We start from the raw sequence: 17,317 nt of genomic DNA on the forward strand, positions 1-17,317 counted from the left end.
TAAATTTCGCATTACATTTATTTTCACACAGCCCACGCGAACTATGTACACATAAAAGCTGTGTTGTGTTCTAGGTACGTAGAAAAAAGACAACACTGACATTTCACATTCTAAACACTCCAAAGTGGGTGGCTGGAATCACAGCATTCAGAGAAGCACTTAGTGAGAGTCCCAGCACTTTTCTTGTGTCCACGGGGTCTATAACACCATCATCCCAGATCCTGCATCATGTGAGAAAAAGCTGTTACACACAGGATACTGAAGCAAAACTGCCATAAACTTAAGAAAAACATTATTTCTGAGCAAGCCAGAATGTTAAAAGATTCAGGTTGGCCACCTTCTCTAGAGAGATAATAACTTTAATGTGTGCCAGATGGGTTCAAGGGAAGGGGAAGAGGTGGGAGATCCTCTTCTGTCTTTTTCCCCCTATAGGCAGCAGCTAGGAGTCCTTGGACCCCGGCAGAGTCTTCAGCCATTCGGACAAGTCGAACTTGCACTTCCGGATCAGAGCTGAGCAGCCCGGTCTCCCACTGCTCCGCAGTTCTAATGTCTAAGGAAGAGTGTTCTTTCTGTTGGGCGTAACTAGGTTTGAGGGGGCACAACCAAACTATGTGCTGGAGGTCTGCCCTGCCTTTGCAAATTTTGCATTCGACTGTATACAGACCTGGGTAACAGTGTCTGTAGGCCACAGGGTTAGGGAAGGTGTTGGTCTGGAGCAAATGCCATGCCGATTGCCACTTAGTTAAAGGTTCTGTGTGCTGCAGGATAATTGGCCCTCACAAGTCTATAGTGATTAACGAACTTTTAACCCTTTGAGTGTCAGGTTTTTTTCGGAGGTGACACACCCCCAGCGTCGTGTGTGTGTGTTTATTTTTTTCTCGGATATTATAAAACGAATGAAACGGTTTATTTTGGTTGGGCAAAAATGACGCGGATGATGGCAAATGCTCTCTTGGTGTGGTCCTCGCATTTCTATCTGATAAAAGCAATGTCAAAAGGATCTTGGCGGGACAGAAATGTGGAAATGTACCGGTACGTCAGTGGCGCTGAAAGTGTTATTCCATGCATTGCCTGCACTTGTGGCTCAACCACACTGCCTCATTTGTAAATTCTCTAGGGCTTGCTGTCATTTTAGAAGCAGCAGCACATTTGGTGCTGTTTTCAACAGGCACGTTAATAATACACTTGTGAGCATGTGACTGTCAAAATAGTTCTGTGGTGGTAGGAGACCCATATGAGGAAGTGCTTCCTAGTTGGGCAGTCACTTTTGATTACACTGCTGTTTAAACTGAAGCAGGTGTCATAGAGATTATGTATAGCTTCTGCGAAGTGGTCCCATAATGTGATCTTTTTTTCAACTACTTGCGACCTGAGAAAAAGCACACATACTTTTCCAAAATCATTATATGCAGCTCAGGAGCACCGTCAAGTTTTTGTTAAAATAAATGTATGCTGCTTCCCTGTAATTATTCTTGGGTTATGCAAAAGAACACAAACCAGTTTGAACATTTATTATCGCTCTGGAGTTGAACCGGAATGAAAAAAATGTCTGCTCTGACACTCTGGTTATGCAGCAATTACCAGACAGCAATGTGAAAGTGAAGTCTCTCCCTCAAGCACAGCAGAAACAAGCCGTCAAAGCTGCAATGTTAAGCAATCAGTTCTTAATGGCTATACAGGCCATATTAGCACCACTGTATTACTCAATAAGGCACAGAAATTTACAAACTATAAGCACAGCTTCTGCATTTTGTTTATGATAACACTGCCATTGCCTTAACACAATGCAGCTGCTATAACTGCACATACATGTAGAGACGCATGAGGTAGCTGGCAAGTAGGCTATTAGTACTCTAAAGATAAACCATGATTTCAAACACATACTGTCAGCTTGGTTAATATTAATACACATCTCGGGTGTGCAGTGCAGAAAACTGGAACAAAGATGTGCACAGGATAAAAGCGCGCATTACTTTCTATAGCCATGTATTGTTTGCATTAACAAAACATATGCACAACAGTAGATTGAACATGGCACAATAAATAAGGCAATTTTTCGTTTAAGTCTCCTTTATATTTGCTGCTTGACGTAATCTCTAGTGTGTTTACTCGCATTCTGTCATTATGCCCAGGAATCAGAACTTTATATTTTTATTTTATGCAATTTTCACCTTTGTGATATTTAAACAGTTTCATCGAAGCTACTATACATTGCATGAACGAAAGCACAGCATGAGCGAGTCATCAATGATGTGCCAAGCCTACCTGGCACTTGCGTAGTATGGGTTCCCTTCAGTTTCATACTTCTGAATTATGGGATCCCTGATGGCTTTCTCCTCTTCTTCTGTCCACTGAAAAGTGGTGACAGTGTGGGACAAAGCCAATGTGACACAGAATACCTGCGACAAATGTTAAGTCGTAGAGGAAAGAACGAACTTGGGAGAGGCCATCACCATGACGTCATGTTTTTGAATCTGGGCGCGAGGGCTCTTGCTGCTTGCCAGTCCACCTCTATTCTCTTTCGACTACCATTTCTGCCACACCCTTTCTTATGGGACCACAGGCTCACACCATGCTGTTGCACCATGTGAAAAAGTTGAACTTGCACAGCACTAAAGCACCTGCACTCAAGGTATGGTGACAAAGCCAAACTTTTGCATTCTGCCAACATTAATAGGCATACCAAGCTTGGCTGTCTCCATGAGCAGCAGAAGCATGGTGATGTTAACAGTTGTTAGTGTAGCCTGCCGAGGTGATCGAGGCACTGTTGCTATGAGCTACTAGTACTAGTGGTTTAATGTGGGAAATGACGCTTATTTCTGCAGCCCAATAGGGAGCACAGCGCAGCGTAAGGGTAGGGGAAGTGGGAGACAAAGATGAGAGGAAGGAAAAAAAGGAGAAGCAGCAGGAGTCTCGTCTGTCACTGGAGGAGGCCGGTGATGTGGCCGGCGGGGTGCGGGCCACTGCTTTCATCACCGGCCTCCTCCATCAACAGTCGAGGCTCCTGCTGCTTCTCCTTTTTTTCCCTTCCTCTCATCTTTGTCTCCCACTTCCCCTACCCTTACGCTGTGCCGTGCTCCATACTGGGCTGCAGAAATAAGCATCATTTCCCACATTAAACCACTACTACTAGTCCCAGTGATCTTTTGCAAAAAGGACACATGACTTCGTCCTATGTTTTTTACAGCAGAACTTTCTTTGTAGAGTTGGATTAGTTCTGATGCTGCGGTGGTTAGATGGAGAAGAGGGAATGTAAAGAGGAGGTTATGAGGAGGAGGGTATGCGCAATTCTTTGCTACAAATGCTAAATCTTTTTCAGGGTCTTAATAAAAGAATAATGAGTTTTTTTATTAGTTCAATAACCTAAGAAACTTATATCTTCAGGACTCTCTCAGAGCATGCAAGAGGCCAGCACTCGATGAGCTTGACTTTACATTGAAGCTTTTACAATATCCTGAGCAGACTGACCCCAGCTTAGGCACATGCGTCCCCAAAGTACATGTACATTGGCGTTCCAATTAAGTTTCGTCCTGCAATGTGTGAGGCACGCATTTTGGAAAATAGGGACCAGAACGCCAAAGTATATTGCATACCTGCCAACTCTCCCAAATTTTCAACGAAGTTTACGAATCCAGGATTTTTCTAGTTTTATGACTTGTTTCATCAAGATGTACGAAAAATGAATTCTGTTCACGAAAAAGTTTCACACGTCAGTCTCCAACTGTACTCTTGGAGGTCTTATTGTGAAAGGACACCATAAAGACACCTGCTTGGAACAACTTTGTATACTCAGACAAGTCTCTGAAGCAAGCAAAATCAGCAACAGCAAAGGACAACGGCAACAGTGTTTTGCTTGTCAGTTTGTGCTGTTCCAAGTTTGCTACATCTAAAGATAAACCACCATTAATAAAGTGCACATAAATTCCACAAAAAGTGCACACTCATTGCACATTTTTTTTTAATGCAAGCTATTGCCCCAATCCACCTTTCTGGTGTTACATCTGCAGGACATTTATTAATTTTAATGTTAATAGGTTGGCAGGTATAATATTGTAGCACAATGTGGGGACAGGTGTATTTAAACCTCTACTAGTCGTTACCACCCAGCTTCAATTATGCAATTGTAACGTTTGCCGTAACTAATCAAAAGTTTATTATTTTATAATTAGCCAATTGAGCACTGCAATTTGCTGTGCCACTAGTGCTGACCTTCTAGGTAGTCCGCCTGACAAGGCAGAACTGTCTGGTCGGCTAAATGCTATTGTATAAAAATCATGTTTAAAGCAAGAAAAGAAAGCAAGCCGCCATGTAGAATTGCTACTAGATCCATTAAATTATCAAATTGTCAATCATGTCACATAAGCAGTGTATACGCAGATGTGTTCCAACAGGTGCGCCGCACTTGGCCTTGCTTTTACAAAGTTTTCGGGCACGCCCCAGGCGGCTAACAGCTGCACATGTCACGCAGTATAAATACATGGCTTCCGGTGCTATTACCCTCATTAACTGTAGAAACAGAATGCAGAAAACAGTTACACTAAGGTTATACATACCTACATACAATGACTACATCACTGTAACCTTATTTCACTAGGATTTAATTTTTAAGCTTACTGCAAGATCAGTTCAGTGATGAGAGCAATGTCTTGCATGCCCCAATAGCATCACCGCACCATGTTTTTCATTAAAGTCAACAAATCCTGTGTCTTAAACAACATAAACACTTTTTGACTAGAGTTAAGAGCCAATGGCAACTAAATTTTGGACGGTGTAAAGAGGCTAGTTTTAGATAGAGCAGCCTTCGTGAAAAATGTTACGTTTAAAAGCTAGTGAATGCATCGCGAAAAGTTCGCAAAAACCTATCTTTTTGACACAAACTTTATAAAATGGCGCCATTTCCGCTTGCTCGAAGTGACACCAAACCCGAAACAATGAGAACCAACACAGCTCTTTGGCATGACCTGCGAAATTAGTTGGTGCCCATGGCGAACCCAAAATCTCAGAGGCAATGTACTGTAATTTGCATCACATCCGAAAAACACCAGTGCATGCATGCTTTGTCTGCATAGGTGATATCTAGAGGCTGTTCTTAAGATGATTAGACAATTACACTTAACCTATAAATGCATATTCATTATTCAATCACATGACATGCAATTTGCACAAGAATTACTTTAGTGTTCAAGAAGAACGAGTCCAATTTCAATTTGCTTCTTATTTTGGTGTTACTCTTAAAGGCAGTTACACAATCATGCCAGGATGTTTTCTTCCAGGTAAACTCTAGCATCATCTCCCTCAGATTAGCCAAGTTTCCATGTCTTTGAGAAACATTGCTCATTCATTTATTTATTCATAAAAGATACACACTACCAGCTAAGTTTTGATTTTCTTTGAGAAAAATATTGTGCTTCAATGCTTGCGCATATTATCCAAAACCTGGATTCTTGTTACCATTAATTTACCAGACATGTTATGGAGGAGAACCAGGATCAGGACACGTAATGATTCCATTCTAATTCCTTTCGCATTTCATCAGTGGTTTGAGCAGCTATGTTATCGCCAAGACCACCTTGTTTAAATATTGTTACAATGCTCTGCACGACCCTGAGGAAGAAGATCACTGCTTGGCAGTAAAGATGACGATGCTGCAGTGACTGGCTCGCTGTGTACTTGTCTGTGAATCGTGTACATCCTGTAAATAGATTTCCCATTTTGCTTCTTCCTTTTGCAGCATTTTTTATGGAGATGCTGGGTACTGCTTGTGCATGATGGAGCTCTGAAGTGGACTTAGCCTGGTCACCAGAAGCATGTCGACCGACAGAGCCAGTGCAGGGACAGACATCAGGCTGACAGAAGCCACCACTACTATGACGCTGACAGTCATCTTGTCCCAGCCCCATGACCCAGGGATGTTTCCGAGACCGACAATCTTAATGCCGATGGATGGCTCCAAAGGTACGAGCATGTCAGCACACATAACAGGCAGGCCAGACCTGTATGCTGGAAAACAATTTTCTACCTGAAAGGCACAGGACGGGTCTGGTTTTAGAGCTGAGAGGAAGAACTCACAAGCTGAGAGCAATGCAAGGAAAAGCTCCACAAGTTGTTTGGCAAGCCTGTTGGCTGTCAGTGAGCCATGAAAAAGGAACTTGGGTCCCAGTCCCAGACGTCGACTAAATGATGTGATGTACAACCAGGACGTTCTCGCCTTTTGTCACAAGGTTGATGAGCAGATGTTAGAGGATGACAAGGTGAACCACATACTGAAGGGCATAGCGGATCAAGCCTTTAATCTTCTAGTGAACAAGAACATTTTCATCCTCTCCAACGTCATTAATGAATGCCGGCACTTCGAAGAAGCAAAAAGATCATCATACCGGTGCACCAGTTCAAGCATAATCTAAATACGGCTGCTAGTTCATCGTGTCAGGACCTTCACTCTGTGCATCAGCCATTGATGTACAGGAGCCTCACCGAGAGATCAAAGCCGACGCGCGTCGCCTGTTGGCTCCTAGACCTATTGTAACAATTGTCGACTAACGATTTCCCTGATCCATTCTGTCATTTCACGAAGAGTTGGCAAACCTTGGAATTCAGTCCGTCTGTTCCATCAACCGATCCTACACCTGCACCTTTACTGCAATTACTTATTTGCGACGCCAATAGGTCATCTCGGCCATCTCACAACCCAGCAAAATGGCAAAACATCCAATGACCGGCAGATTTGTTTAAGCTGCCAACATGTTGGCCCTATTTCCCGTCACTTGACACAGTACCTGGATGTTGTCCTGATATCAATCTGCATTTCAATATTACCGTCGCTCACTAGGCAGTCACCCACCATTGGAAGATTCCAGTCGTACAACTCTAATGAAGAGTTACCTTCTTCAGCCCCCCGAGCTCATACTCTTCTTCCTCAATGTTGTGCAGAGCATTGCAACATAATGGTATGCAAATGCAGTAGTACTATATGGTACTAGGCATGTCCTTACAGGCTTCTTCTCTCTGGCTCTCTGATCCTTGGCAATGGTCGTCAACACGCCGGCTGCCTGCTCACCACCCATCACGGAGATACGGGCATTCGGCCACATGTACAGGAATCGCGGCCTGAAACACAAGGCACAAAGTTGTATGCGCACATACAGCTAGAAACCATGCGTGAAGTTATATTTTTCCGACAGGACTAGAAAAAAAAAAGCTTATTAAATAGCACTTAAAAAATGCATCTTTGAGACAGTGCCTGACAAATTTCACAACTGCATTAATACATACCAATACAGAATACAGCTATAAAATTCAACTGCCAATAACGATACATACAGTAGACTTCGGTTGATTCAACTCCTGTTAATTCGATCTCAACCAAAGGTCCCAACTGGCGCCCATGCATTCTTGTGGGCCCAAAGTTTCGTTATTTCGATCCTAAAATTGACCTTCACCGAATAATTCAACCTTGACGAGTCAGCATGCACGTGCATGACCCCTATGGTGACTTCAATAGCGACCCCTTTAGTGGCAGCATGTCTGTCTTAGTGGAGTTTTAAGGGGTATTCACACACAGGAGAAATCCTGACTGTCGACATGAGAAGTGCGCATCACATGACAACGACGTCAGAGTTTTGCGAGATGCCATGCCAGCGCCACATATCTTCGGGGAGAGGGGACCTTCTGTCCCTGACAGAACAAACAATCCCCGCTTGGCGAGGGAGGCAGCAGAATTTCATCTGGAAACCTTGACCAAGTTGCTGCTTCAGAGGGCGGCAACTTATTGCAATCGCTTTGTTGTTATATAGTTGGCAGCACTTTCACATTTCCGAAGGCATGTCGCACTTGCGCCAAATTAAGCGACGACGCCACTTCATTTTTATTTTGTTGCTGGTCAAACAATTCTAGTGCGTTTGGGACACTACATCTGAAGCATACAACAAGGTGAACTTGAAGAAAATAAGAGTGATGTCGAGAGTAGAAGCCACCACAGTAGTCTGCTAACACTCATCTCCCTCCCCAGTTGCCACGCTGGCCACGTGAGTGGGGGACGTCTGCAAGGAATTTTTATTGCGATAGCAATTATATGGACACTCCGAAGCGGATTTCTGCCGTTGCCGTCGCCGTGAGGTTCCGTATGACGTTAACGGCGATGAAATCGTCGCCACGTTCCGGACGCTGTATGTGCGAATAAAAGGGCGCGAGGGACGCGCGCTTTCAGAGGGAGTGAACGCACATCGGAGAGCAAACGCGCATTCTGCGCCGTGCTCCCTGAAGGGCTGCAGAATTAAGAGTGTGTTTCCTCCTTTACAATCACCATATATAGATAGCAAACGCGACTTCTTCTATCGCGCGAAAGGCCGTGGGGGGACGGGAGGGAGGGAGGGGAGGTGACATTTAGCTGCGGCACCAAATGCATATTTATATAAAAACGTTGCGAGGCGAGAAGGTGGGTAAGATTTCCGACGCTGCTCGACAAGCGTCCCATTCTGATCTCGTCGAAAACCTCCGAGCCGCCCAGAGGCACCGGCAACAGTCACCAATGCCACGCGCGTTCGGTGCGAGCGCGGGCAAAACACCGACGGCGTCGACAACAGTTCTGTGCGTTGCTGGTGCTGCTGCATGTCCAAGTTTATACAGCTGATAAAACCACTATCCTTACTCTGTATAGTTCTCTAATAATTTGCAATCGCAATTGATGCTTCGCCTTTCGGGTGAAACTGCGACATTTTTTGAGGCAGCTGATATCACTCGACCCATATCCCCCACGAAAATCTCCCTCGTGTGAATACCCTTTAAGAGACAGTAAATTCACTGAACACATGTGATCTCCTGTCGAAAAGGCCTGTTTTTGGCTTACCCTAGGATGATTTTCAAGCAATAACTGTAGCTCACAATGTCTGACTACGGGATTTAGCTCACTCTAACGAATGAATTTTTTTTCCCCCAGAAAATTGGGTTGAGAACTGCTGCACGATGCATTCGGATACAAAACCAAAACTGCATAAGCAGCGTTCGTTTGCTTTACCGCGTAACATGGCTGTACAGCGGTGAAGCGGACTATAGGAAGCCAGTAACCATTGTACAACACATAACAGATCGCTGCCTTTTTTTGCTAAAACATCGAGTACACATTAGATTTCTACTTTGTTTAGGAGCTTCAATGTCATTTTTATGTTAGTTTTCTACTTTGACCATACAGAAAGAGGGCGCGCGTTTGATTCAGGGGCAAATTTGATAGGGCAAATAGTGCCAAATGAATCAGCAGTGTGTTTCAGTGTTTTTTTGCCATCTTGTTTAATTTGAACTGCTGGATAATTCGATCAATTTCGTTGAGCCTATAAGGGTTGAATTAACGGAAGTTGACTGTACTCAGTGATCAGATCTCAGGACTTTGGAGAAATTTCATGTACAGTACCCCATGAAATGCTTCACAATGCTTGGTAAGTTCTATTCATTTGCTTACTCAAAAAATTTAGAATTTCTTTTTCACTGTGGCAAGCTGGACTCACGAGTAGGAGCGGCCACACATTCCATAGTTGCCAGCACCGTAGGAACCGCCAATGAGCACCGTGAATTTGGGCACACTAGCGCATGCTACTGCGGTGACCATTTTAGCACCATGCTTGGCGATGCCTCCAGCTTCAGCTTCCCGTCCAACCATGAAGCCTGCAACATGGTAGGTACAACAGCATGCGCAGTACTGACGTTTAACGTCACACATGGCAAAGCTATCAGGCATCCTGTCTGTGAGACAGCCACATACAAATTGCTTACAACACTTCGCTATTATGGCAACACATGATCTATTAAAGCACCACAGGCACTGTACAACGAAGTCTTGTAACCTGAAACATGGCAGCAATAGCAGGAGACTGGCTCATCAACTTTGACATGTGTTCTCAAATCGTGGCAAGTGTCAGAATACTGAATTCAGTTTTACTGCATTAGTAATTGTCTCATAAGTAGAACCGCAAAGCATGCTGTGTCAACTGCGTAGACATATAATTCTGCAATCCGTTATTTCCACCCGAAAGTATCCACCACCAATCCACCTGAAAGTATCGCTATGCTATAACTGAGTTTCCTCAGAAAGAAAACTAATTGAAGAAAAAACTTGTCTCGTTCCAGAGATATTCACTGTGATTTTACCTAAGAACCAGTATGATGTCTCACTGGAACAGGATGCATTCATTGACACCACATTGCTTTTGCAGTTTGTCCTGTCAGTGAACATTCAGAACGAACTCCTTTCTTCCCCTTCACACCTTTTACTCTAGGGTGAGCTTGGTTCCCTGAAAGTTCTACAAGGTACCATCGGCTGCTAGTCAACAGCACATGTCACAATAACCACTACAAGTATCATTAATAGAACAGGTTACTAACCAGTGTGAAAAAAAAAAAAATGACATTTTAGGATCTGTACGGGTCCCTTGTTCACAATGAGCCAGTCATCAAAAATTAGCTTTTTGTCACATTAGCATCACATTCATTACATCTTTTGTTACATCCGGTTATGTCAGAATCACAAGAACCTGCTTTGGGAGACTTCATAGCCACACACTCCTCAAAAGACAAAGTGTAGTACAACTCGGACACTATTTGTTTAAATAAGGTTTACCCGCCTTATGAAACTTATGCCTGTGCGAAAACAATGCTGACGGGAAATGAATGTGTACAACCACAAGTTTGTTTTGTCATGTCGGTTTGCAGCGATCTAATCGGTGGATGATGAAAGTGGTGTGCTTTAAAAATTATTGACAGATAAGATAGCCCCTGGTCAGCATCGGCAAAATAAATTATTCAGTCGCCACTGTAACAAAAAGAAGTTTAAAATGTGGCTGCAGCATTTTCTGCACTAATTCTAAGATGGGTGGCAGAAACAGACAGAAATGGCCTTATAATGCAAGTTTTCTTGAGTGCAAAAGATAACAATGAAGCTCTCCTTCCTTTCCTACTGCATGCAGCACAGAGCAAACAAACAAACAAAAAATAGCCTTTGCTTACCGGTGATGTTCTGCAGGAAGATCAGGGGGATGTTTCGCTGGCAGCAAAGCTCTATAAAATGGGCAGCCTACAAAGTGGAAATTTTACATAATTGCAATGTGCATATTTCCTTCAGCACTCACTTTATAAAACAGCAACTTTACGCAGTTATTTTCTGTCTTTAATTCTTTAATTATGGTCTTCACTTTGTGATCATGCAAGATGTGATCACCTTTCATGTTTATTATATGAAAGCAAGCTGCCCACTTGCCCAGAATTTCAGTTGTGAACCAGGTTACACTTATTCAATGTCAGCATTCTTTCAATGTCAATTTCCCACTTATCCTCAAGGGGGTAGCGACTGAATTAAAGAATGCAAGAGCCTGCTGCAAATTGTCTGACAGCTGGACAACTTTCCATCAGCGATATATAAACCCGGGCCTTGAACCTATGAATAAGATTGCTAGCCAAACTCGCTATCATAGGTCGTATGTCATGCTACAGAAATGTTTTAACATTACTTTCTACTCAGGTGCATCCCATTCAATAAAACTTGACTTATCTTCTTTATCGTAAAAATTGTTTTAGAAATTGCATTTTTTGCTTTTTTTTCCCAGTTTTCTTTTTTCCAGTTTTTCAGCATATGTACTATGGCTGCACAATAAATAGTTCAGTCTGTAGCCAACAATATGTCATTGTCTACTTTTTTGCATTACATAATTTACACCATTTTTCTAACATGAAGCCATACCAACAAGCTCAAGTTCGGATATGTTGCATTTCTGAAAAGTTCCGTTTTCACAATCAAGCTCACTTACTACAGATACTTGTACAATGTTCTTATCTCTGCTTTCAATGATTATCTGGTGTTTCAGAGTTTTGTCAAATCACTTATGATGAACCCAGCATTGCAAGACATTGCTAATAACTGAACTGAAGACAAAATGAGTTTAATGTAATCTTCAAGAACCTTGCACAGGTTGGAACAATATGAAAATATTGTATTTTGTGTTAAAATAAAGGGTTTTATTGCGTATAAATTGCGTATAAACAATTCCTGTCAGCAAGCATTTGTGTATATTTAGGTCCCCTTCAAGCGTTACTCCAAGCTATTTCAATTACTGTAATAGCATATTAGTAAGAACCAACAAGATCATTACATACAATGGATCAAGCTTTTGTGACTTACTTTTTGAGCTGACTCCGAAAACAGAACCCCATTGTTTGCAATGATACCAACGGGAAATCCATATAGCCTTCCAAAGCCTACAAAATAAGACCATAAGTTTAGCAAGCAGCAAGATGAACTCCACTGCAAGAAAATTTCAAAAAAAAAAAATTTTTCTAATTGGTCACCTGTAACAAGTGTCTCTCCATACAAAGCTTTGAATTCATCGAATTTGCTTCCGTCAACTATTCTTGCAATAACCTGTGAAATAATGGTACGGTACAAGACAAAGTTCCATATAAAAAAAAACATGGAGGGGCACAAGAGACCTTTGAAAGGCAGGCAAGACAAAATGCCCACACGGTCGGTGCTTTACCAAAAAACAACATGCGGATCAACTAAGGTATGCACGCCCATTCTGTAAATATGTGCAGCAACTTTCTCTTGAGGAAAAGGAAGACTCAAAGTGAAACCAGCAGCATTATTGCTCATAAACCTGAAGTGATAGTAACACTATCACATAACATAAGCAGTTTACGAGTGGGATTCAAATAAAAACCTCAAGCAACATTTATCACAAAGTTAACTGTACACAAAAGGAATGAAGGTGCCTTGTTATTCTGTGTGGTCCCTCATATTCAACACAAATTCTCCGGTGCTTTGTTAATGCTTGAATATTCTTTTTTTCTTTATCTCCTTCCTCTTTCTTTTTTTTTTTGCCTCTCCTCTTCAAGCAGGTAGGCATGGTGTCTGTTTTACGAGACAGTTGCTAGCACGCATCTCTTTCTCTCTCTGTGGTGTTTCTATATGTTTACATGATTAACGATAATACTATTGTGCAAAGTACACAATTTATATAGTAATTGGGAAGTGCACACAAATAGACATATGGCTGCAGGCAAGATGAAGCATTCAAAATGCCCATGAGAGGCCAATGCAGGTCACAGATTGATTCATTCATAAGGTTTAACGTCTCAAAGCAACATTAGAGCTATGCGAGATGCTGTGGCGAGGCGCTGGGAATAAATTTTGACCACCTGTGCTTTTTAAATGTGCATCTAAATCTAACAGTACACAAGTGGTTTTGCATTGTGCCCGCACCAGTATTTGGCTGCCACAGCAGGGAGTTGAATCTGCAACTTCATAGCCAGCAAAATACAGTCAAAGGTGGAAGAGCAATACACGAGATGATGACATTGGAAAATGCACATGCACAAGGTGGGTTTCACTGACTTGGGACAGGTGTATTCGTGGACACCTTTGTCTTGCAGTGGACGTAATCGGGATGATGTTTATTATGAGTAACCATTGCTCTCACCAATAACACTAACCAACGTACCTATATCAGGCAAATGTTTTTGAAAGAAAGAACCATAAATGTTTTCTTGTTTTCCATTACTTGCATCGGAGATAACTGACAACAATTTCCGACCATTTTTACATAACCATGGAGTTATCACAGCATAGCACAAGAAACATATGTAGAAATAGTACCTCTCGCACATCATACGGTTTTTTGAGATTGTCGCCCACAATGCCATATATGTCATCCAGATCTAAAGCTGGCTCCTCAACCTCCGTAGTCACCATCTGCAAACAAAGGACAAGGAAAAAAAAACATGACTTACAATGATTGTAAAATGTTTGAACATTCTTTCAGCTAGTGACTGGCTGCTATTAAGTAACAAAAATATTATCAATCTATCTAGCTTAGTGCGTCGTAGTCATTTTGCCACATGAAGGAAAACGTACATCTCTGGTTTGTAGAGCCGTGTAGAGAGTCAGCTAATATCAAGGAATGCATTTCAGGAACCTCATTGTAATGCAACATTTAAGCAAGGTTTAGTATTAATACACCGAGTATTTTTTTTTTTTTTTCAGAAAAATGATTCCTTGGTGCCAAAGGAGCAACACGAGATGACACAAGGCGCTTAACATTCACAAGTTTTCTTAAAGGCCCCGCTGCACTTTAATTCCAAATTATGTTTCTTTGTAGAATGGTCACCTGAGCCGGCTTTCTCCTGTTCAAATTGCTGACAATCCGCCGTGTTATGTGCAGGGCATGAACCTCATCGTTGGCGTAGTGGTCTGCTACACCTGACATCCTGAAAGCACATTGTGAAAATTATAATAAGTAGTACATCAAGAAGAATTAGGGTTCATTATTTAGGAGCCTTGAATGTTAAAAAAATGTAAGGTTTACAAAACAATAATATGTATTTTTTAAAGATTACCTTGTTTAACTGCCCACATAACTGGGAAGCCAGGGCTCATATTATGTAACAATTCTTTTCATTTTATTGCGATGGCAATTATATGGACACTCCAAGCACATTTCTGCTGTCAGCGTCACCATCGTTGTGAGGTTCCATATAAAGTCCAACGGCGATAAAATCGTCGCCGTGCGCTCTACGTTGTGTGTGCGAGTGAAAGCGTACGAGGGTGAGCCGGCAATCGCGGCTCAATGTAGCACACGCGAGGGAGGAAGGCAGGCTGGAAGCGCGCATTCTTCTTTCATGCACAAGGCACGGGGGCGAGGCGATGGAGAGAGATAGGGAGGGAGAGGGGGTGTGCGTTTTGCTCCGTCGGCTGCTGCTCACAGCGCAGGCCTCATCTTCAAAGCGATCTGCGATGGGGATAAAGTGCATGCACCGAGTGCCGGTAGCTTCATATGCGCTGTGCTTTCGACATTTAGTTCACGTTGAAGCGAGACGAGAGACAGCGCATAGGTCAATTTGCCCGCTGCTGCGCGCGCACTTTGTCACTCGCGTTTTCACAGCGAGTTTCCGCGGTCATAAAGCGAGATGTGCTCATGTTTACCTGTGCGCGCGTGACACCATGCTTGTCTATTTAGTTAGTAAGGTAATGTTTACAACTTTATACGGTCCATTTAACCACTATCCTTGCTTCGTATAGCTCTCTACTAATTTGCTATCGCAATCGATGCTTCGCCTTTAGGGCGAAACTGCGACTTTTCTACTCTTTTTGCCTTTCTTCATTTCACACTAAGCCCTCATTATTTCCAGTATTGGCCACTCAATTAAACAGGTGACATGATATTATTAGAATCGAAGGAAACAAAATCCTTACATAAACGGCCCCAGCATTTTTTCACGTTACTTCAATATTAGAAGACATTAAGGAATGAATGATTGAAGCCACACATAGGCATTAACAGCACAAGAAATTAACAATATTGTCACCACTAATGAAGACAATGAAGGAAGGGACACGAGCACAAGCATCTCTCTCTCCGAAGAAGATAAAGTTGGCGCGGACAATTATTGTTGGACCTTGAATATAGAGCCTGTGTTTGTTGTCGCACCACCGTCATTCTGTATGCCGTTCTTCGCATCTTGCGACACTGGTGGAGGTGCGGGGTATCGATCCCAGTACCTCCATAATTTTAATTCTGAAAATATTAAAGAAAAAAGGCCCAACAACACAACATGCAATAGTATAGCCACAGCGGTCTGAACTAGACATGGTTACAAAGAAAAATGCTGAGTACTGTCTTTGAGCAAACAGTGCAAACTTCATGTGTAATTACTTGACCAGAAAAAAGCACTTCACATTACATTTGCAACCATGTTCTGAATGCATGAGATCTTCACCAATTTCACACTTCAATATTGGGACAGCTCACCAACCAAGCAACTAAGGCTTACAGGAAAGCCATCCTCTCCGTGTCCCAATGAGCATGTGAACGGGCATTTGTGGTAAGAGGTGCCGGTTAGCGTGGAAGCGAAGGCGGAGTGAAGGGGTATAGGGCAGACAGTGCAGGCGCTGCATCTAACTAAAATCCTTTTTTCAAGAAGGCTTATCTGAACTATGCACTTCCATACCTATGGAAACAAAGCTGTCATGGCACATGCATGTGCTTGGTTACCATAGACAGTGCATTGCAGTCTGAAGGTTTTATTGTTTATTACATACGATACCTTAAGTTCACATAAATCAGTACAGTGGTTCCTAAATGAGCATAGCTATTAACTTTGTATGAACAAGAATAGCAAAATAAGAGTTGGTTTCAAGCGCAAGCTTCCTCTTAATGCTAGTAAATGCAAATACCGAGCACTATGTCATCAGCTTGTGTGCATAGCAGCTGCAAGATGTACCCATTAGGGCGTTTTAGATATTGCGTGGTAAGGTTAGGGGACGCAAACTGCCGGGCCTACAAAAGAATGCAAAAAAGTACACAAAAGAACCCTAAAGCTGTACAAAAGAACGCAAGCCGGGTGTGGCGCTCTGTGTATGCAACAGTCCGTTTGGGTACCCAAATCTGTTTGCGTACACAAAATATAAAGTTCTCTATTACCTTGACTGTGTTTGTACCATTATCTTGCCTGTTTTTCAACTTTAGTAGCACAGACATGACCGCATCTCCTTTGTAAGTCATTAATTTTTCAACTAAGGTTGACATCCAATAATTCAACACTGGTTCATTTGACCTACCTTCTAATTTGACTGCATTCAAATGTCCTAAAAAGTACTCCTGTACTTACAGCACTATTTTTTTATTCAAACACTGCCCAATTTGAACTAGTGTTGCTTGTCCCAATGAGCTTAATTGAAGGCAGTTTATTGTATAAACGTTTTTAATCAATTTTAGCTACCAAGTGGTAAACTATTTTTCAATGTTCATACCCAAAAGTGAGCACTTGAATTTGTGTACAGAAAGCCCGTGTTTGTAAAGTACTTTCAGCATCCAAAATTATGAGAACATCTGTAGTCACCGGCAATGGACATCAGCACCACCCAGGTCTTCTGCACTAATCTCTTCCCCAGTTGCGGCTTTCACCTGAAACAAACAAGGTGTCCCTGTACGACACTGAAACCAAGCTCAACTTGCTGGCACTGATTAAATGGTGAAAATGTTTTTTTTAGAGAGGAACAACGTATATAAAGGACTTAAAATTGTGGTGTCAGCAACAGGACAAGCAATGCAATTTTTTAGAAAATAATACCCTGCTCCCAGCACAAAATCAATTGGCGACATCATCGACACAAAAGGAGTGGTGGTGTGACAGTTTACCTTGAAATACATGGAGTCAGCTACAGCCGCACCTCCAACACAGCTACAGAGGCTGACGTAATGTTTTATAAGGAACTTCTACAATTCCATGCTCCACACTGGCACCAATGTGCTGCAGGAGACAGAACATCCAGCTGATGGCA

The 17,317-nt window shown here is 42.4% G+C and overlaps 1 protein-coding gene across 1 annotated transcript in view; it reads right to left on the reverse strand.

The window, feature by feature from the left end:
• LOC119455820 (methylcrotonoyl-CoA carboxylase beta chain, mitochondrial-like) overlaps positions 1–17,317 on the reverse strand; it is a 30,564-nt gene continuing 13,247 nt past the window's right edge. Inside the window, exons 8-17 of the mRNA XM_037717296.2 lie at positions 16,876–16,940; positions 14,145–14,244; positions 13,634–13,729; positions 12,328–12,400; positions 12,161–12,237; positions 10,993–11,059; positions 9,498–9,654; positions 6,993–7,107; positions 2,266–2,351; positions 1–221 (exon numbers count right to left, since the gene is read on the reverse strand). Of these exons, the coding sequence (XP_037573224.1) occupies positions 104–221; positions 2,266–2,351; positions 6,993–7,107; positions 9,498–9,654; positions 10,993–11,059; positions 12,161–12,237; positions 12,328–12,400; positions 13,634–13,729; positions 14,145–14,244; positions 16,876–16,940 (954 nt within the window). The 3' untranslated portion in view covers positions 1–103. The remainder of the gene's footprint in view (positions 222–2,265; positions 2,352–6,992; positions 7,108–9,497; positions 9,655–10,992; positions 11,060–12,160; positions 12,238–12,327; positions 12,401–13,633; positions 13,730–14,144; positions 14,245–16,875; positions 16,941–17,317) is intronic.

Source organism: Dermacentor silvarum, chromosome 6 (genome assembly GCF_013339745.2).
Source record: "Dermacentor silvarum isolate Dsil-2018 chromosome 6, BIME_Dsil_1.4, whole genome shotgun sequence".
NCBI classification, from domain to species: domain Eukaryota; kingdom Metazoa; phylum Arthropoda; class Arachnida; order Ixodida; family Ixodidae; genus Dermacentor; species Dermacentor silvarum.